General features: G+C 36.3%; 1 protein-coding gene and 1 pseudogene across 16 annotated transcripts in view; one reads left to right on the top strand and one right to left on the bottom strand.

The window, feature by feature from the left end:
• Window positions 1-22,935, top strand: part of ERC1 (ELKS/RAB6-interacting/CAST family member 1) — a 526,143-nt gene that overhangs the window by 144,339 nt on the left and 358,869 nt on the right. For all 16 annotated transcript variants that reach the window (XR_011497049.1, XR_011497048.1, XM_070494769.1 and 13 more), the window contains one exon: window positions 5,916-6,083. Coding sequence is in view for 14 of the 16 variants with exons in the window: in XM_070494769.1 (XP_070350870.1) it covers window positions 5,916-6,083 (168 nt within the window). In the remaining 2 variants the exon portion in view is untranslated. The remainder of the gene's footprint in view (window positions 1-5,915; window positions 6,084-22,935) is intronic.
• LOC139041619 (5-hydroxytryptamine receptor 1D-like) lies at window positions 11,649-20,960 on the bottom strand (annotated as a pseudogene).

The following is a 22,935-nucleotide window of genomic DNA, read 5'->3' as shown; positions in this document are numbered from 1 at the left end:
AAAGATAATTTAGTAATTAGAGTATGGACTGGGGTAATTTCTGTGCCAAGTATTTGTGATATGAAATATTTTTTATGTCAAAGCCTGCCTTTACAGCTATCCTTACACCGAAGGTTTATATGTTTATAACAAGGGTTTTCATTCTTTGCTTTTTTCAGTCACCAATTCCTGTGGTTCTCATACCTGACATTCCCTCAAAATGGCATGCAGGTTTTTATGACTGGTTAGCACTGGCACATTTCCAGGCCACTAAACTGATCAGGGATCTAACCTAAAAGCACAACCAGGACATCTGGGTACTTTTGGTAAAGAAGCAGCAATATGAGGTCTCACAGGTATTGTCCTGTGAGACTTTGGTACCATCAGAATGAGAAACATTTAGAAATGATGAGGGGTGTTTTCCTGTGTTCTGATTCTTGACCCACAGATGGAAGGCCTTTCATTTTTCTGTTGTTAATGCTGAGAAGAACTGAGAAACAAGGAAATTAGACTTATCTACAGGTTTAAATGTCCGGACTTTTTGCCTTTATTATAGAAATTTAGTAGTGTATTTTGGGGCTATTGTGTAAAACGTTTTTATGTGAGTTGCTTTGTTTTTTCCTTGTGGTTATTGGAATACATAGTATACATATTAAAGGTGGAATATGTAGTATATAAAATACAAATTAGAATGTAGAAATTAGGTACAAATAACTTAGTATGTGATTTATGTATTTTTAAAATTTCTGACGTGTATACTTTTCTAAGACTTTGACCTCTTTAAGTGTGCTGAAGGGTCAGTGGGTTCAGTGAGCACCCTCTTGACTCGCTAACTGATGCTGTGTGATGGATTCAACTAACAGGAACCAAATCTGATACTGTCAAATAGGATTAGTAGCCACACAGGCCAGCTTGAGCTGTGCCTGAATGCCCAAGGGATAAGAATCACTGGGTTCTTTTGGCATCTTGAGGAACCTGATTATTGAATTTCATATTCTGCAAAGGTCTTTGCTCTCTAGTGGCAGTCCTTTTCTCCCCATTGAATTATTATTCAGTCTGTTCTGACATTTCTCTTCTGGAACTTTTTCCTTCTTTGCATGGTAGACTGTTTCTGATTGTAATAGGTAGATGAGGGAAAACTGAGGTCAACTTAAATACTTTTGTCATCTTGCACTTTAGAAAGGACCTTTGGAGAACTCAGTGGTGATCATGTAGTTCATCTTTGTTTTGGGTTGGATTTTAATTCTTCTCTGAGGTCTTTAGTACTGAATTCAGGCACCTAAACTGGAAATTTTTAGTGTAACATCTCTTGGATTCATTGGGCTTGACTTATCGTAGTTCTACTGTTTGTTAGTAAAACACATTTTTTATCACTGCTAAATAATCTTTTCTTCTTCCTTGTCCTGGAGGAAAATTTTAAGTAGGCTGGCTGCCTTGACACATGTCAAGTTTACATTTTATATAGTACTCAAGGGAAGGGCTCATTTAGATCTCCTTTGATTTCTTTCATTAGCCATTTCTAGTTTTCAACACACAGATCCTATCACGTTTTGTTAAATTTATATCTAAGTATTTAATTTTCTGGAGTGATTTTAAATGGTAATAAAGTTTAAAAATTGAAGTTTAATATTGGGTTATATTTAATTTTGACCAGTTCACAAAATATCTAGATTTTTAAAAGCAAGTATAAATATGCCTCTATCTTCCTTAATGTTATTTTTATTAAGAACTATTTCAGGCACATAAAAATGTAGATAAAATAAACAAATACTTTAAAATGGTATCATGATGTGCAGAAGTTTTAAATTTTAACATAGCTGGGTTTGCTAGTACTTTTTCTTTATGATGTGTCCTTTCTATGTCCTTTCTTTCTTTCTTTTTTTTTGATGAAGAAGATTGGCCCTGAGCAACATCCATTGCCAATTTTCCTCCGTTTTATCTGTGGGATACTGCCACAGCATGGCTTGATGAGTGTTGTATAGGTCTGTGTCTGAGATCTGAACCCAGGAGCCCCCGGCTGCTGAAGTGGAGCTTGTGAACTTGACCACTCTGCCATCAGGCCGGCCCCTCTGTGTCTTTTAAAAAATATCCTTCCGTGCCTCAATGCCTTAAAAATATTTTCCTTTTAAAAGTTTTAAAGATTTGCTTTTCATATATAAATCTTTAGTTCACGCAGAATTCATTTCCATGTATGATACGAGTTGGGGATCTTCTCTCTCTGAATATGGGTAACCACTTCTTTAAAAACAGTTTATTGAATACTCTATCCCCTCCTCACTGATTACCTCTGTTGTCTATACTATACCCTCTGTGTCACCTCTGTTTTATGTATGTATGAGTCCCTATGTGTGTGGGTCTATAACTGGGCTTCCACTTCTGTTGCAACAGTCTGTTGGTTTATTACTATACCAATACCATGTTTTCTGATTTTACTTTTTAATAAAACAGATTTATTGACATAAACTGCATATATTTAAAATGTAAAATTTGGTAAGTTTTAATACGTATTCTTGTGAAACCAACACCACAGTCAAGATAATGAACATTGTCCCAAAAGTTTTCCTGTACCTCTTTGTTAATCCGTTTCTCCTGCATCTCCCCGATATTCTTCTCTACTCTCCCTCTCCTTCATTCCCAGGCAGCCCTTGATCTGCTTTGCATTACTGTAATTAGTTTGCATTTTCTAGAATTTTACATGTATGAGATCGTACAATGTATACTCTTTTTGGTCTAGCTCTGAGGGTAGGAGTGTATTACAGAATTAGTGGTTAAGATCATAGGATCTGGAGACAGACCATTTAGTCTTAAATCCTTGCTCTATCACTTGTTTATGGCTATGAGATCTTGGGCCCACTATCCTCTTAAGTCCAGGTTTCCCAGATTGCTGTGGGAAAGTGAAATTTCCCACAGGGAGAATGCAAGGGAAGAAAATACGATACTCGAGGACAGAAGTGTAAGGATTTTTAATGTACTGTGTATCCAGTTGGCAAGCGTGTACATGACCATATGCAGGAAGGTAGAGTGAAGAAAGCTGTTAAATATAGAAGTAAAGATTTGTAAAATAGATATGACTGAAAAAAAAGGAGATAAGATGTGAGGCTGTGTTTGAAATGATTGTTAAGCCTGGGAGAAAAACAAGTTAAAACTAGAATAGATGTGAATAAGGAAAAAGATAGGGATGAAAGATCAGGTTATGCTGTGAACAAAGAGTACATTTAGTAGGCACAGGAGAAGGAAAAGAATTGTTTCAGAAATAATATTTTCAGAGTTTGAAAGTTCTTAGGTGGACCTTTCTAGAAGATAATAAGGTTAACCATGTATCATTTATTAAAGCAGAATAGGGGAAATTTAGAGGTGAAACAGTGTTTATTGAGGGGGCGTAGTAGAACTTGTGGTGAAAAATTATAAATGGGGCCTAAAAAGATTGCTTCCCACTTCCTGGCCTGGTGAGACTGGTGGCATGGAAGTTGGTTGACAGAAATGTAGTTTAGCAGAGTGAAATCTGGTTTATTTACATGTTTTTTTTCCCCAGCATAGTCCAACATAATTTGTAAGTACATAATGACTTAACTGTAGTAGTCTCAAATGAGACTAGTCTCCTAAGAAATTTTCCGTAATACCTACTGAGCAGTAAGTACCACCACACGCACAGTATTGGTTCTCAGATACCTTATAGTTAGATATAATGTTAGATCTTTCCTGAGAATTTTGGTACTCTAAATGTGAGTCATTACCTATACTACCTGTTTTTTCTTGTGGGTTAATCCAGTCAGACAGAAGAAATAATGTAAGTTCAAGATTAAGTATGGTTTATAGAAACATACTTGATACCTTAGATTTGCACTGTCAGTGTGGTAGCCGCCAGCCACATGTGGCTATTGAGCACTTGAAATATGGCTACTCCAAATTGAGATGTGATGTAAATGTAAATTACAATGTGAGTTGAACTTTGAAGACTTAGTATGAAACAAAGAATGTAAAATGACCTAACAGTTTTTTTAATATGGATTACACGTTTGAAATGACAATATTGTAGATATGTTAGAGTAAATGACTTATTATTAAAATTAATTTTACCTGTTTCTTTTTTACCTCTTTTTTAAATTGAGGTTATGATAGTTTACAACATTGTGAAATTTCAGTTGTATGTTATTATTTGTCAGTCATCATATAGGTGTGCCCCTTCACCCTTTGTGCTTACCCGCCACCCCCCTTTCCCCTCGTAACCACTAAACAGTTTTCTTTGTCCATCTGTTTGTTTATCTTCCATATATGAGTAAAACCATACAGTGTTTGTCTTTGTCTGTCTGGCTTATTTTGCTTAACATAATACCCTCCAGGTCCATCCATGTTGTTGTGAATGGGACAATTTTGTCTTTTTTACGGCTGAGTAGTATTCCATTGTATATATATACACCACATCATCTTTATCCAGTCATCAGTTGATGGGGACTTGAGTTGCTTCCACGTCTTGGTTATTCTGAATAATGCTGCAATGAACACAGGGGTGCATAAGTTTCTTTGAATTGTTGATTTCAAGTTCTTTGGATAGATACCCAGTAGTGGGATGGCTGGGTCATATGGTATTTTTATTTTTAATTTTTTGAGGAATCTCCATACTGTTTTCCACAGTGGCTGCACCAGTTTGCATTACCACCAGCAGTGTATGAGGGTTCCCTTTTCTCCACAACCTCTCCAACATTTGTTCTTTTTTTCTTGGTGATTATAACCATTCTAATGGGTGTAAGGTGATATCTTAGTGACGTTTTAATTTGCATTTCCCTGATGATTAGTGATGTTGAACATCTTTTCATGTGCCTATTGGCCATCTGCATATCTTCTTTGGGGAAATGTCTCTTCATATCCTCTGCCCATTTTTTGATCAGGTTGTTTGTTTTTTTGTTGCTGAGTTGTGAGAGTTCTTATATATTCTGGTGATTAACCTCTTGTCAGATATATGCTTTGTAAATATTTTCTCCCAATTGGTGGGTCTTTTTTACTTTTTAATGTGGCTAGTAGAAAATTTAAAATTTTATATGTGGCATGCATGTATGACTCACATTATATTGCTGTTGAATAAGCACTGTCTTAAGATGAAAGAAATCCACTGCCTTGTTTTGCTCTAATTAAATGTATAACTATTTGCTGAATTATAAATCCTTAGTGGGAAAGCAAAAAACCAAAAAAAATTTGGTGTGTGAGTATGCTTAATGAAATTTCCTATGAATGGATTTTACAAATAAGTGGTATGATTAGATTTTTATTTAAGATTATATCTAACAAAAGCTGTTAAACTTCAGAAATAAAGGTAACAGTACACCAGACTTTAGCTGACTTGTGTTGGGGTCTGAAAGTACACCTTTGCCTTGCCTTGTACAGATATCTAAGTGAATTATGGGATTGTCTCCCCTAAACTCATCACGTCCTACAGCTAGATTGCATTATCTGATACAGCAAGTGTCATGCTTGGTGATGCTTATGGTTTTCTTCCCAATTTTACATTTTCTAAAGCAGCATAGCATTGAGCCCCAACCCTGCTGAGTCAGAAACTCTGTTGGCTGGGGCTGGCAATCTGTTTCAACCCGCTTAGTGGTTCTAATGCGCAGAAAATTTGAGAAACATGGTTGTAGATTAAAGGACTTTTATAGAAGTAGCAAAACTTATCCTCTTTATAACAGTTCTCCATTTTGTCCCCTTGTTTCAGTTCTGTTTATCCTGATATAATAAACTTAACTGATGTAAATTTTATTTTTATTATAAACATGCTCGCAAAGTTTTAGGGTTTGATTTCTAAATAGTAATAATTATATTTAGAGTGGTAATGTATTTGATTCAAATGAAAGTTTATAAGTATCATTTGGGCAACTATACACATCTATTTGAAAGGAATTACATTCCTTTCTTTTCAATTAATCATAAAAATCTTACGTTCCTAGGTGGATGCTCTCCGATTGCGTCTGGAAGAGAAGGAAACCATGCTGAATAAGAAGACAAAACAAATTCAGGATATGGCTGAGGAGAAGGGGACACAAGCTGGAGAAATACATGACCTCAAGGACATGCTGGATGTGAAGGAGCGGAAGGTTAATGTTCTACAGAAGAAGGTAAGGTGCAGGAGTTCTGAGTGCAGTGTCTGACATCTGACATACATCCTCATTCCTACCACTAACTTATGCCTAAATGCTGTCAAGGTTTATTTTTCATTCCTCTGTTTATATTTTTGTGGTTAATATTTGAAACTGTTGTCGCAATAGGTAGATTGTTAAAACAGTTTTTAAAATTTTAAAGTAAACGCTATTAGTATCTTCAGTAGTAGTTTCCGTACTAGTCTTTCTGAAAAGTGCTTTGTAAATTGCCAGAGTGGCATTCTTCTGTCTCTTCTGATCTCTCTTGTATTGGAACTGTAATACATGGACTTGGGATGGTTGCAACTCTATCTACGTGATTAATAAGACTACAATTTTGAATAGAAAAGCATGCTGTTGTAATTAACATATAATGTTTATGTGTCAAGGAAAGGAAGCAGTTTTTCCTTTTTTACCTTAGGCATTATTGGAAAGAGGCTAACTCTGGAATAGATAAGAAAAGTACTAATAATTTTCCCTTTTTTTTTGAGCTTAATATTAAGAGGTGCTAGAGATAATTTAAATTATATGTAGTGGACAGTAGTATTTATTGTTCATCTCCATTGAGGTGACAGATTAGAGTCCCAATTTATTTTTAACCTCTAACAATAGCCAAGAAATAAAACTCTCTTTACTAAACCTCAAATTCAGCTTTTCTCTTATGTACAGAGGACGATGTCCTATATTTTTTCTATATAATATTAGTTTGGTTTTCACTTGCTTTCTATAAGTAAACATAAAAACATAAAAATTTGATTGCTCTGAATGTCAGTTGACTATATCTTGTTAGTGGATTCTAATTTATTGTTTTAAATTTTTATACATACATACATATATAACATATATATGTGTGTGTGTGTGTGCACGTATACATAAATACACACGTATATATCCTTCTCACCCTTTCTCCTCAACTGCTCACTTCCCCTTACATGTTTCTTATATATTCTTCCAGAAACAGTCTACATATATGCAAACAAATATGTATTCTCTTTTTTCTGTTTACTTGTTTTTGTATTCTTCCAGAAACATTTTATGCATAATCCCTATAAAGCAAAAATGTTTCTTTCAACACAGGCCTTACCATTCCTTTTTGCCTGTTCCTCTTCTTTTTTTTCGTAAATGTATTTTGAAACTCCTTCCAATAGCTTCATCATTGTTGGTACCAACAGCTTTGTATGGATGTACTACAATTTATTTAACAGGGTTTCTACCAATGGACATTTAGTTTGCTTAAAATTTCTGCTTTTACATAAAATGATGTTGGAGTAAAAAAATGGTATACGTATTTAGTTTATTCATATGTGAAGTGTATTTCTACGTAAATTCCTTGAAGTAGAATTGCTGCGTGAAAGGATATGGGTTTGTAATGTTGGCGGATTTTGCCAAGTAACAATTATATTGGCTGAGTAGTATTCCATTGTGAATATATATACCACATCTTCTTTATCCAATCATCGGTCATTGGGCATTTGGGTTGTTTCCATGTCTTGGCCAATATGAATAGCGCTGCAATGAACATAAGGGTGCATATGTTACTTGGATTCTTGATTTCAAGTTGTTTGGGTAGATACACAGTAGTGGGATAGCTGGGTCATATGTTATTTCTATTTTTGATTTTTTGAGAAATCTCCATCCTGTTTTCCATAGTGGCTGCACCAGTTTGCATTCCTACTGGCAGTGTATGAGGGTTCCCTTTTCTCCACACCCTCTCCATCATTTGTTATTTTTAGTCTTAGTGATTATAGCTATTTTAACAGGTGTTATGTGATATCTTAGTGTGGTTTTGATTTGCATTTCCCTGATGATTAGTGATGTCGAACATCTTTTCCTGTGCTTATTTGCCATCTCTGTATGTTCTTTGGAAAAACGTCTGTTCATATCCTCTGCCCATTGTTTGATTGGGCTGTTTGTTATTTTTGTTGTACAGTTGTGTGAGTTCCTTATATGTTCTGGAGATTAACCCTTTGTTGGATATATGATTTGCAAATATTTTCTCTCAATTGGTAGTTTGTCTTTTTGTTTTGATCCTAATTTCTTTTGCCTTACAAAAGCCCTTTAGTCACTTCTTTTATTTTTTCTTTTGTTTCCCTTGTCTGAGAAGACATGGTATTCGAAAAGATCCTTTAAGTTTGATGTCAGAGAGTGTACTGCCTATATTATCTTGCAGGAGTTTTATGGTTTCAGGACTTACCTTCAAGTTTTTGATCCATTTTGAGTTTATTTTTCTGTATAGTGTGAGATAACGGTCTACTTTCATTCTTTTGCAAGTGGTTGTCCAGATTTCCCAACACCATTTATTGAAGAGACTATCTTTTCTCCATTGTATGTTCTTGGCACCTTTGTCGAAGATTAGCTGTCCGTAGATGTGCTGTTTTATTTTTGGGCTTTCAGTTCTGTTCCATTGATCTGTGTGCCTGTTTTTGTACCAGTATCATGCTGTTTTGATTACTGTAGGTTTGTAGTACATTTTCAAGTCAGGGATTGTGATGCCTCCAGCTTTGTTCTTTTTTTTTCAGGATTGCTTTAGCAATTCGAAGTCTTTGGTTGCCCCATATGAATTTTAGGATTCTTTGTTCTAGTTCTGTGAAGAATGTCATTGGGATTCTGATTGGGATTGCATTGAATCTATAGATTGCTTTGGGTAGTATGGACATTTTGGCTATGTTTAGTCTTCTAATCCACGTCCATGTAATCTCTTCCCATCTCTCTATGTCATCATCTATTTCTTTCAATAATGTATTATGGTTTTCATTGTATAAATCTTTCACCTCCTTGGTTATAATTATTCCTAGATACTTTATTCTTTTAGCTGTGTTTGTAAATGGAATTGTATTCTTGATTTCTCTTTCTGTAAGTTCGTTGTTAGAGTATAGAAATGCAACTGATTTTTGTAAGTTGATTTTGTACCCTGCAACTTTATTGTAGCTGTTAATTATTTCTAATAGTTTTCCAATGGATTCTTTAGGGTTTTCTATATATAAGATCATGTCATCTGCAACCAGTGAGAGTTTCACTTCTTCACTCCCTGTTTGGATTTCTTTTATTCGTTTCTCTTGCCTAATTGCTCTGGCCAAATTCTTCAGTACTATGTTGAATAAGAGTGCTGACAGTCGGCATCCTTGTCTTGTTCCTGTTCTCAGAGGGATGGTGTTCAGTTTTTCCTCATTGAGTATGATGTTGGCTGTGAGTTTGTCATGTATGGCCTTCATTATGTTGAGGTAATTTCTTTCTATTCCCATTTTGTTAAGAGGTTTTATCATAAATGGCTATTGGATCTTGTCAAATGCTTTCTTTGCATCTATTGAAATGATCATGTAGTTTTTCTTTCTCGTTTTGTTAATTGGTGTATATCACATTGATTGATTTGCAGATGTTGAACCATCCCTCTGTCCCTGGTACAAATCCCAGTTGATCATGATGTTTGATCTTTTTAATGGATTGCTGTATTTGGGTTGCCGACATTTTGTTGAGGATTTTTGCATCTATGTTCATCAGTGATATTGGCCTGTACTTTTCCTTTTTTGTGTTGTTCTTGTCAGGCTTTGGTATGAGAGTGATGTTGGCCTGGTAGAATGTGTTAGGAAGTGTTCCATGTTCCATGATTTTTTAGAATAGCTTGAGAAGGATCAGTATTAAATCCTCTCTGAAAGTTTGGTAGAATTCCCCAGGGAAGCCCTCTGGTCCTGGGATTTTTGTTTTTAGGATGCTTTTGATTACTGTTTTAATCTCTTGTGATTCGTCTTTCCATATTCTCTATTTCTTCTTTCTTTCATTTTTTTTGCGGAAGATTAGCCCTGAGCTAACTACTGCCAATCCTCCTCTTTTTGCTGAGGAAGACTGGCCCTGAGCTAACATCCATGCCCATCTTCCTCTACTTTATACATGGGACGCCTACCATGCCAAGTGGTGCCATGTCCACACCCAGGATCCGAGCAGGTGAACCCTGGGCTGCCGAGAAGCAGAACATGTGAACTTAACCGCTGCGCCATGGGGCCAGCCCCATCTATTTCTTCTTGATTCAGCTGTGGGAGGTTGTAAGAGTCCAGGAATTTATCCATTTCTTCTAGATTGTCCATTTTGTTGGCATATAGCTTTTCATAGTATTCTCTTGCAGTCCTTTGGATTTCTGTGGTATCTGTTGTTATTTCTCCTCTTTCATTTCTAATTTTATTTGAGCTTTCTCTCTTTTTTTCTTTGTAAGTCTGGCTAGAGGTTTGTCAGTTTTGTTTATCTTCTCACAGAACCAGCTCTTTGTTTCATTGATCCTTTCTGCTGCTTTTTTTGTTTCAGTTGCATTTATTTCTGCTCCCATTTTTATTATTTCTCTCCTTCTGCTGTCTTTGGGCTTTGTTTATTCTTCTTTTTCTAATTCAGTTAGGTGTAGTTTGAGATTGCTTATTTGGGATTTTTCTTGTTTGTTAAGGTGAGCCTGTATTGTGATGAATTTCCCTCTTATGACCGATTTTGCTGCATCCCACATAACTTGGTATGGTATGTTTTCATTTTCATTTGTCTTCGGCTATTTTTTGATTTCTCGTTTAATTTGTTCACTGATCCATTGGTTGTTCAATAGCATGTTGTTTAGTCTCCACATCCTTATCCCTTTCTCAGCTTTTTTCTTGTAATTAATTTGTAGCTTCATAGCATTGTGATCGGAGAAGATGCTTATTATTATTTCAATCTTCCCTAATTTATTGAGACTTACCTTGTTTCCCAACATATGGCCTATCCTTGAGAATGTTCACTGTGCACTTGAGAAGAATGTGTATTCTGCTGGTTTTGGATGGAGTGTTCTATATATATGTCTATTAAGTCTAACTGGTCTAGTTTTTCATTTACTTCCACTGTTTCCTTGTTGATTTTCTGTCAGGATGATCTATCCATTGATTTGAGTGGAGTGTTGAGGTCCCTACTATTATTGTGTTGTTTTTAATATCTTCTTTTAGGTTTGTTAACAGTTCCTTTATGTAGTTTGGTTCTCCTGTGTTGGGTACATAGATATTTGTAAGTGTATGTCTTGTTCGTGGAGTGTCTCTGTGATCATTATATACTGCCCCTCTGTGTCTCTCTCTTTACCTGTCTTATCTTGAAGTCTCATGTGTCTGATATAAGTATTGCAACATCTGCTTTCTTTTGCTTGCCATTAGCTTGGAGTATAGTCTTCCATCCCTTCACTCTGAGCCTGTGTTTGTCCTTGGAGCTGTGATGTGTTTCTTGGAGGCAGCGTATTGTTGGGTCTTGTTCTTTAATCTGTCTCACCACTCTGTGTCTTTTTATAGGAGAATTCAGTCTATTTACATTGAGGGTGATTATCGATATATGAGGGTTTAATGCTGCCATTTTATCACTTGTTTTCCAGTTCTCCATTTCTTTTGTTTCTTGTCCTGTGTGTTTTGGTCTACCCATTGAGTTAGGTAGTTTTTTATGTTGTATTTTTTTGTTTTCTCCTTATTTATTATTTGTGTCTCTGTTCTGCTTTTTTGTTTATTGGTTTCTATGAAGTTTGTATTCAAAATCTCATAGATAAGATAGTCTGTTTTCTTTTTGTTTTGTTTTGGTTTTTGTTTTGGGGAAGATTAGCCCTGAGCTAACATCTGCTGCCACTCCTCCTCTTTTTGCTGAGGAAGACTGGCCCTGAACTAACATTTGTGCCCAACTTCCTCTACTTTATATGTGGCACATCTGCCACAGCATGGCTTGATAAGCAGTGCATAGCTCTGCATCTGGTCTCTGAACAGCGAACCCTGGGCTGCTGAAGCAGAATATGTGAATAGACCCCAGTCTGTTTTCTGATGGCCTCTTATTTCTTTTGACTAAACCGATTCAGTCTCTTTCCTCCTCTCCTCCTAAGTTGTTTTTCTCACAGTTTATTCCATCTTGTGTTGTGAGTTTGTGGTTAAAATGACAAGATTATCTTTGTTTTTGGTGTTTTCCTTCCCTTTGTCATTAATGTTATACTTGAATATTTGCTAATCTGTTCTGATGTATAGCTAATATTTTCTGATTTTGTCTACCTATTTATCTCTTTACTCTGTACTTTGTAACCCTTTTCTATCCCCTTTTTTTTTCCAGGTATGAAGGCCTTCTTAAGAATTTCTTGTAAGGGGCGGTCTTGTGGCTATTAACTCCCTTAGCTTTTGTTTATCTGGGACAGTTTTTATTTCTCCATCATATCTGAAGGATATTTTCACTGGATAGAGTATTCTTGGAAAGTTTTTTTCCTTCAAAGTTTTGAATATGTTATTCAAGTCTCTCTTCGCCTGTAAGGTTTGTGCAGAGAAATCCACTGAAAGCCTGATAGGAGTTCCTTTCTAAGGTATTTTCTTCTGCCTTGCTGCCCTTAGTATTTTTTCTTTTTCATTCACTTTTGCCAGTTTCACTACTATATGCCTTGCAGTAGGTCTTTTTACATTGACATATTTAGGAGATCTGGTAGCCTATTCCACATGGATTTCCATCCTCTTCTCTAGGTTTGGGATGTTCTCTGCTGTAATTTCTTTGAACAAGCTTTCTGCTCCATTCTCCTCCTCATCTCCCTCTGAAATACCTATAATTCTTATGTTGCATTTCCTGATTGGGTTGGATATTTCTCAGAGACTTTCTTCATTTCTTTTTAGTCTTATTTCTCTCTCCTCTATCTGAGGTGTTTCAGTACATATGTCCTTGATTATGTTGATTCACTCCTCTATGATGTCTGCTCGACTGTTCAGGGAATCCGTATTTTGTTTTATCTCATTGATTGTGTCTTTCATCTGTAATATTTCTGATTGATTCTTCTTTATAGTTTCAGTCTCTTTTGTGAAGTAACTCCTGAACTCATTGAATTGTTTCTCTACATTCTCTTTTAACTTGTTGAGTTTTTTGGCAATAGCTGTTTCAAATTCTCTGTCATTTAGATTATATACGTCAGTGTCTTTGGGACTAATTTCTGGGTACTTGTCATTTTCTCTCTGGTCTGGAGAGTTAATATAAGTTTTGATACTGCTATAGGGCGTGGCTTTGTTGTTTCGCATCCTGGTATTATTTGGTTTCAGTTACCACCTATCACCAGTGGATGGGGGTCGAGAGCCAGCTGTTCTGAGCCCTCTGTCTTCTGTGGGGATCCCAGGTGCTGGAGCCAGTGCTGGTTGGGGGGGCGGGGTGGGCACTTTCTTTGTTCTGTATGCTGTTGAGGGCTCACTCACTCTGTCCTCGCTCTCTGCTCTCCTGCGGTGTTGGCTTGATGAGCTCACCCCTGCATTAGCTTTCCCTTCGGTAGGGGCTTTCCCCTGGGGTGCAAGGGCCCTTGGGTAACTTTGATGTTCCTGTGAACAACTGCCCCCTCCCACCTTCCTTCCCTCTCAGAGGCTGTGCATGGTCCTAGATCGCAGTCTTTTGGAGAAGTTTTCTCTCATCCTGTTCCACCTCCTCACAGGGGACCTCCAGCCTCCACACCTTCTGACATGTGACTGTGTGGGTCTCTCATGTGTCTTCTGTGTTGTGTGAATGTCCTCTGTTGGAGTATGACTGTCTTTTTTGTTGTATGGTGGAGGCGAGAGATTGCCGGGAGAAGTCACTCGGCCATGATGATGACATCACTCTCCTAACTAGGTAAACATTTCTTTTAAAAGTTTTTAATAACTGTGACTGGAGGTTTGAAGTTTGAATTAGCACCTTATTATCCAGAGATAATCATAGTTTGTAAAAATAGAACAGAAGCACATAATGCTAGTCACTTTATAACCTTGTTCAATCCTTACAACCCTTTGGCAGTGGCTTTTAGATCATGATTGGCTAAATCAGTGGCTAAAGTGGCAAAAGCTTTAGGCCATGAGACATAATAAGAAATATATTTTACATGTGTCACAGTGGACACGTTCATCTCTATCTATATATCGTATAGATCTTTAGAGGATATAGCTAAAACAAAACTTTCACAACATGTGCTTACTCTAATTTTATGAAATACACTCTGAAGTATTTTCTCCCATTTCTTAAAATAAATAAAAAAATGTTAGTCCTGACCTGTTAAATTATTTCAGTACCTACTAATAAAAGACTTTCATACCTTGGTATCCTATCTCCCATTCTTCTCTCTTTGTACCCCCCAAAACCAAAACAAACCTGAAACAAACAAACTCCAGACATATTATATGATAGGAGTGTTTCATTTGTACAAATTCGTTTAGCTAAAAAGAGGTAGCTTCAGATTTTGACACAACGTTCATCTTATGCCAGAGTGTAGCTTTTTCCATTGCAACCACCTCCCTGTTTGGAGGGTTAGATGGTAGTATGTGTTAAAGCTTTTTGACGCTACAGAACATCATACAAATAGTTCATGTTTAGCTGTTTATCTTTTGCAAGAGATGGTGGAAGGCCAGTAATTATGTTCTTTCTAGTATACTACACTGCCTCACTAGTTTGTCATGTTACAGACTTTAATTTGTCTGAAATCAAACAGATAACTCACCTACTGTCAAAACTGGTTTAGATTAGTACTGCTTCTTTCAAGATAATTATCTCTATACCTCTCATTTTTAGTGCTTAGAGCCTTTATCTTCCGTCTACTTATTTTGTTCTAGAAGTTACTGTACTAACATGACCAGAATCAATATTTGTGGTGTATTTCCTGCACTGTTGTTTGCTGATAAAATACAAGTAGCTTTAATTTTAGATCCACATAAAATTAGGCGAAATGTACACAGAGAGTTTAGAGATACTTTAAAGTTCTTAAAAGAGCTATAATTATTTTTATTATGACTTTTATTTCCTGAGCGACAAACCTCCTCTTGCTCCAGGATACTACTAGCAAGCTTGATCTGAATAGACCAATCACCAGTAAGGAGATTGAAACAATCAAAAATCTACCAAAAGTAAAAGTCCAGGACCAGATGGCTTCCCTGTTGAATCCTAGCAAACATTCAAAGAAGGCGTAATACTTATTCTTCTCAAACTCTTCCAAAAAATTGAAGAGAGGAAGCTTCCTAACTCATTCTACAAAGCCAACGTTATCCTGATACCAAAACCAGACAAGAGCAACACAAAAAAAGAAATTACTTGCCAATATCGCTGATGAACATCGATGCAAAAATTCTCAACAAAATACTAGCAAATCGAATACAACAATACATTAAAAAAGTCATACACCATGATCAAGTGGGTTTCATTCCAGGGATGCAGGGATGGTTCAACATCCACAAACCAAGCAACGTGATACATGGCATTAACAAAATGAAGATGAAAAACTACATGATCATCTCAATAGACGCAGAGAAGGCATTTGACAAGATACAGCATCTTGTTATGATAAAAACTGTAAATAAAGTGGTATAGAAGGAAAATACCTCAACATAATAAAGGCTATATATCACAAATCCAGAGGAAATATCATTCTCAGTAGAGAAAAACTGAAAGCTATCCCTCTAAGAACAGGAACCAGACAAAGAGGCCCACTTTTACCACTCCTATTTAACATAGTATTCGAAGTCCTAGCCAGAGCAACCAACGAATAAAAAGAAATAAAAGGGATCCAAGGGGCTGGCTCCGTGCCTGAGTGGTTGGGTTTGTGTGGTGTGCTTGGCGGCCCACGGTTTTGCCGGTTTGGATCCTGGGCATGGACCTAGCGCTACTCATCAGGCCATAACTAGGAAATACACAACTGTGTGCCTGGGGGGCTTTGGGTAGAAGGAAAAAAACAAATAGAGGAAGGTGGGCACAGATGTTAGCTCAGGGCCAATCTTCCTCAGCAAAAAGAGGAGGATTGGTGGTGGATGTTAGCTCAAGGCTAATCTTCCTCAAAAAAAAGAGATCTAAATTGGAAAGGAAGTAGTAAAACTGTCAGTATTTGCAGATGACATGATTTTTTATATAGAAAACCCTAGAGAATCCACTAAAAAACTTTTAGAAATAATAAATGAATAAGTCAAGTTGCAGGATACAAAATCAACATACAAAAATCATCTGCGTTTCTGTACAGTAACAATGAAGTTGCAGAAAGAGAAATTAAGAATACAATTCCATTTACAATTGCAAGAAAAGGAATAAAATACCTAGGAGTAAACTTAACCAAAGAGGTGAAATATCTGTACACCGAAAAGTATAAAACGTTGTTGAAAGAAATGAAGAAGACACAAAGAAATGGAAAGATATTCCATGCTCTTGTATTGAAAGAATTAATATAGTTAAGATGTCCATACTTCCTAAAGCAATCTGTAGAATCAATGCAATCCCTATCAAACTTCCAACACTTTTCACAAAAGAATCCTAAAATTTATGTGGAACGACAAAAGACCCCGAATAGCCAAAGGAATCTTGAGAAAAAAGAACAAAGCTGGAAGCATCACAATCCCTGATTTCAAAATATACTACAAAGCTATAGTAACCAAAACCACATAGTACTGGCAGAAAAACAGACACACATCAATGGAACAGAATCGAGAGCCCAGAAGTAAACCTACACATATATGGACAACTAATTTTCAATGAGGGAGCCAAGAACATACAATGGAGAAAGGAAAGTCTCTTCAATAAACAGTGTTTGGAAAACTGGACAGCCACATGCAAAAGAATGAAAGTAGACCATTATCTTACACCATGTGCAAAAATAAACTCAAAATGGATTAGAGACTTGAATGTAAGATCTGAAACCATGAAACTTCTAGAAGAAAACATAGGCATTGTGGTCTGTGGCATCGGTTTTAGCAGCAGTTTTTCAAATACCATGTCTGTCTGGGCGAGGGAAACAATATAAAAAATAAACAAATGGGACTACATCAAACTAAAAAGCTTCTGCACAGCAAAAGGAAACCATCAACAAAGCAAAGAGACAACCTAACAATTGGGAGAAGATATTTGCAAGCCACGTATCACATAAGGGGTTAATATCTAAAATATACAAAGAACTCATACAGCTCAACAACAAAAAACTAGCAACCCAATTAGAAAATGGGCAAAAGATCTGAACAGAGATTTCTCCAAAGAAGATATAAGGATGGCCAACAGGCACATGAAAAGATGTTCAACATCATTAGCCATCAGGGAAATGCAAATCAAATCTACAGTGAGATGTCACCTCACTCCCGTCAGAATGGCTATAAGTAACAAGACAGGAAACAGTAAGTGTTGGAGAGGATGTGCAGAGAAGGGAGTCCTCATACACTGCTGGTGGGAGTGCAAACTGGTGCAGCCAATGTGGAAAACAGTATGTAGTTTCCTTAGAAAATTAAGAATAGATCTACCATATGATCTGGCTATTCCACTGCTGGGTATTTATCCAAAGAACTTGAAAACACAAATGCATAAAGATACATGCACCCCTATGTTTATCACAACATTCTTCACAATAGCTGAGACTTGGAAGCAACTGTGGTGCCCATGAAGGGATGAATGGATGAAGATGTGGTATATATACACAATAGAATACTACTCAGCCATAAGAAATGATGAAATCCAGCCATCTTTGACAACATGGATGGATCTTGAGGGTATTATGCTAAGCAAAGTAAGTCACAGGGAGAAAGTCAAATACCGGATGATCTCACTCATAGGTAGAAAATAAAAACCATGACAAACTTGGACACATGCATTGTGGTGATGGATTGTAATTAGTCCTTGGGTGGTGAACATGGTGTAATCTACACAGAATTAGAAATATATTACATTGTGTACCTGAAATTTATATAATGTTATAAACCAATGTTACTGCAATAAAAAAATAAAAATAAAAATTTTAAAAAAAGAAGATGATGTGCAACATGGACAGGATGTAGAAAGCACCACATGTGGAGTGGATAGTGTAGGAGATCTGAGAGAAGAGCGACAGGATGAAGATGCAGATGAAGACGCCCCAGACGATGATGACCATGGAGGTGGCATATCTGGCGTTTATTGTGCTACAGGGCATTAGTGATGGCCCAGTACCTATTCAGAGCAATGAGACAGAGGTACAGGTTGGAGGCCATGCAGCACGTGATGCCAGAAGACAGCCAGATGTCACATAGGATTTGGCGAAAGTTCCAGGTGTGGTTGATGGTATGTGTGATGCTGACGAATGTGATCAAGATGAAAACCGAGAGATTGGTCATGGCCAGGAAGTCAGTGAAATGGCTGGAGTGTGGAGCTTCCTGGTAAGGAAGATGGTGGTAAGCACAAAGGCGTGGGAGAGGACCATGGTCAGTATGATGATGGAAAGGACAGAGCAAGGGAGATTTTGAGCTCCTGGAGGGTCCCAAATCCCAAGCTCATGGGGTTTCGTTAGCATACAGGATCTGTTAGAGGCCTCCAGGAAAAGGCCTTGCAGTGGCTGGTTTGATGGGGACATTCTATGTGGCTCTCTCTTCCACACTCATAGGTCCTTCTTTCACAGTTGTCTTCCTCACAGAACAAGGTTATCCTTCCATTTCACACTGGTGGGAGTTGTACATCACATGAACAGGCACGGTGAAAAGACCCCAGGACTTGATTGTGTAAAGAACATTGAGGTGACTTCTCAGCCAAAATTAAAAATTTTTCTTAAATCAGGTGAATCCCAAGATTTCTCATTATTCTGGAACTCTGGTGGACACATGCTGAATCTGTTAGATAATTGTCAGGTTATCACACCAATGTGGACAAAGCTGTGAAATTTCTTGCTTCCGCTATTTTGACTCTTTCCAAAGCTTGAGACTCTTATTGTTTGACAATATATTCAGAATTACCCCCATCCTATTCTGAGAAGATTCTGCATTTCAGGTTGCCTCCTGGGAGCTTTTAAAGCTACAGTACCAGCTGATTCAGAGAAACAGCCCAATCGACAGCTCCTAGTTTTCCCAGGTTAACCTTGACACATAATGAAGTATTTATTTTGGTTCCTTTTTCACTGATGGTTTTTGAATCTGAAGAGAGAAACATTCCAGTTACCAAGACTTGAAGAATGTGTAACCTTGGAGAAGACAAAACAAATGGATCACTGAGTTCACCAAGAGGGGCACATTTGCAGAAGTCCCTTCCTGGCCAAGCTAGCGCATCTGGATGCTGGGCTTACCCTCCTGGATCTTCCTTGTCACCCAGTTTTGTCTCATCTTGACCATAACCCCCAGCCAAGTGCCCTCCCCTGGGCTCTTCCCTTCCATGTGCCTTCGAGATCCTCCCATATTGTTTTTGTTGTTGTTGTTAAATTAATAGATTTTTTTTTTTACAGCAGTTTTAGGTTTACAGAGAAATAGAACAGAAAGTACAAACAGTTCCCATATATTCCCTCCTCCCTGCCTATGGTTTCCCCAATTATTAACATTTGCATTGATGTGGTACATTTGTTAAAATTGATGAACCAATATTGATGCATTATTATTAACTAAAAGTCCATAGTTTAGGTTTCACTCTTTGTATTGTACAGTTCTATGGGTTTTGCCAAGTATATAATGACGTAGATCTACCATTATAGTATCGTACAGAATAGTTTCGCTGCCCTAAAAATCTCCTGTGTTCCACTTATTCATTTCTCTCCCAGTTCCTGGCTACCTCTGATCTTTTTACTGACTGTAGGTTTGCCTTTTCCAGAATGTCATGTAGTTGGACTCATACAGTATTTTCAGACTTGCTTCTTTCACTTACTGTATGCATTTAAAATTTCTCCATTTCATTTCATGTCTTGATAGCTCACTTTTTATTGCTGAATAATATTCCATTGTCTGGATGTACCACAGTTTGTTTATGTAATTACCTGTAGAATAACATCTTGGCTGCCTCCATTTTTTATCAGTTATGAATAAAGCTGCTATAAATATTCATGCACAGGTTTTTTGTGTGGACATAAGTTTTCAACTCATTTGGGTAAATACCTAGGAGTGTGGTGGCTGGATATATGATTAGACTATGTTTAGCTTGTGAGGAACTGCCCCTATGTTGCCTTTAATTGGGGACTTTGAAACATTTTAACTTTGCAAAACAAATATAACTTGAGTATTTTTTTTTCTTGGACAGTATACATCAATGTTTTGGTGTGCTGTTAAGCGCTAGATTATTCCCACTGTAGATTGTTGCTATAACTTTGCTATTGACTTCCAGTGTGCCAGCAGTTATTTTTCAATAGGAAAAGTAATTCTGAAATCTTCTTTAGGGGAGAGAGTTGTACGGTCATTGTAAAAGTTTGGCCTCTGAAACTTTGTCCGATTTTTATATATAATGTAGAACCACTAGTATATTTGAAATATAAATGTATTAAACTCTTTTAAAATCTAAATAAATAGTTCTTTTAAAGCGCTAAGAAAGAAGTCAAAGGATGCGAACTTCCAGTTATGAAATAAATGTCAGAGGGATGTAATGTACAGCATGGTGACTTTAGTTAATAATACTGTATTTGCATATTTGGAAGTTGCTGAGAGAGATCTTAAAAGTTCTCATCACAAGAAAAAAATTTTTGTAACTATGTATGGTGACAGATGTTAACTAGACTTATTGTGGTGATCATTTCACAATATATACAAATACCAAGTCATTATGTTATACGCCTGAAACTAATGTAATGTTATATGTCGGTTATACCTCAATTAAAAAAAAACACTAAGAAATGACAATGAATATGTTTGACGAAGCTTTATAAGTGGAAGTTGATAGGTTTTTTTCTTACTTATATTTTTGTTATAATGGTGTATAACAAACTACGATATAATGCATCTCATTCATGATTTGAGATTGTATGCATCTAAAAAATTGATGCATGCCAAATTATTCTCCAAAAACATTGTATTTGTTTATATTAAGAATGTCTTTCTGCACAGCTTCATCAAACATTTATTACCAAACCTTTTTAAATTTCCACTGACCTAGTAGGTAATTTAAAAATATCTCTTTTCTTGCTTAGTGTTTGTTTAAATTTGAGTGCATATTGAACATCTTTTCACAGGGTTTCCTTGTTTTGGAAGTTACATATTCATGTTTTTTCTACATTTTTTCTATTAGATGGTTTATTTTTTCCTTATTGATTTATAGGAATTCTTTCCCTGTTAGTAGATTGGCCTCTTTCCTCATGTTTTACAAATATGTTTTCTTATTTGTCATCTTTTTTCCTTCATTTATGGTATTTGTTTTCGTATTCTCAAATTTAGTAGTCCTTTGTGTCCTCTCAATTTTTGGTCATGCTCAGAAAGTACTTACGCGTGCCAGGGTTATTCAGTAGTTCATACATGCTTTATTCTGGTACTTTTTAAAGTTCTTTTTTCTTTTACACTTAAATACTATTCTATAGAATTTATATATTGCTGTGATGATTCCGCTTTACGTTCTTATATGTGGTCAGCCAGTCGTCATTGTAATATTTAATCTACTTTTCTGATTTGAAATGCCACAAAATTATCATATAAACTTTGGCCTGTTTCTGGATTCTGGTCTGTTCCGTTTATCTTCCTGTCTTTCTATGTCAGTACCAAATTGTTTAAATTATTATAGCTTCAGAATGCATTTTAATGTTTAGTAGGGTTGTTCTGCTTTATTAGTTTTCTTTTTTGGAGGAATTTCTGACTTTTTTCTTTTTGCAGATGAACTTCAGTATCATTTTGTCAAATTTGTTTCTTCCAAGGAATAATCTTGTTATTATTTTGATGGGAATGTGATGTCTCAGAAGTCAAATTAGAAAGTTTCAAAGAGAGGAATGATCAGCTTTGTCACATACTGCTGATGAGTTAAATAAGACAATTATTGAGAATTGACCATTGGGTTTAATAAAGTGAAGGTTATTAGTAACCTCGATTACAATAGTTTCATGGAGTGGGAATAGTTTATAATTTGTGCCTAGTTTCCCTAATCTCTCTATTACTTTAAGCAATGTATTTAATTTTCTGTGTCTTGATTTAACACACTTAAAAGTGAAGCCACATCTATTGATGACGATGTTTTATGAAAAACAGTTTATTTATAATCCCCCCCTTCCTGATTTCTGTTAGTAAGCTTTGTTGTCTTTTCCTGTGTCTGTAATACAGATTTACCTTTTGTTGCTTTTTGAGGGGGAAAAGTATTCTTGTCTGTAGTTGTAATTTATTTTGTTTAGCCTTTATTTCTGTATTTAGGTGAATTTAATATTTATTACTAGTCTTTTAGCATCATAACTTAACTATTCCCAAGGTTTAAATTTTTATTTAATTCTTGTTTCCCTGGGAATTCCTTTGAACTTTTTCAAGAAAGGTTATGGATGCTCTATTTCCTAGGTTCTTGTTGACCATGTGTTTATAGTACCTTTTTCTTTTTTTTTTTGAGGAAGATTAGCCCTGAGCTAACATCTGCCACCAATCCTCTTTTTGCTGAGCAAGATTAGCCTTGAGCTAACATCCGTGCCCATCTTCCTCTGCTTTCTATGTGGGACGCCTGCCACAGCATGGCTTGATAAGTGGTGTGTAGGTGCATGACCGAGATCTGAACTGGTGAACCCCGGGCTGCTGAAGTAGAGCGTGTGAACTTAACTGCTATGCCAGTGGGCTGGCCACTATGTTATGTTTTTATATTTATGATTTAATTATTTAAGAGATACAAAAAAGTGTAGAGACCAATATAGTAAGTAACTGTAATTACTCAACTTAAGAAGTAAAATTTCAAATACAGTTGAAGTTCCTTGGCTTATCTTTCCTTGATAGTATTACCCTCCTGTCTATCCCAGAGAGAAACACTTCATTTTGGTGTTTATGCATGCCCCATACCTTAGATCAGGATGCATGTTTTAATACTTTTACAGGCTATGCATGTATTAATAAAATATATGTAATCGGAGGAGATATACACGGCAAATACATTTGAGAAGTTATTTACCCTCACTGTAATCAGTAATAAGGGAAATGTAAAATAAGACCAGATTAAGAAACCGTTTGATACCTACATTTTATGC

This window comes from Equus asinus, chromosome 22, assembly GCF_041296235.1.
Source record: "Equus asinus isolate D_3611 breed Donkey chromosome 22, EquAss-T2T_v2, whole genome shotgun sequence".
In the NCBI taxonomy this organism is placed as follows: Eukaryota; Metazoa; Chordata; class Mammalia; order Perissodactyla; family Equidae; genus Equus; species Equus asinus.
The sequence above is the reverse complement of the archived record's forward strand: the minus strand, read 5'-3'. Positions and strand labels throughout refer to the sequence as shown.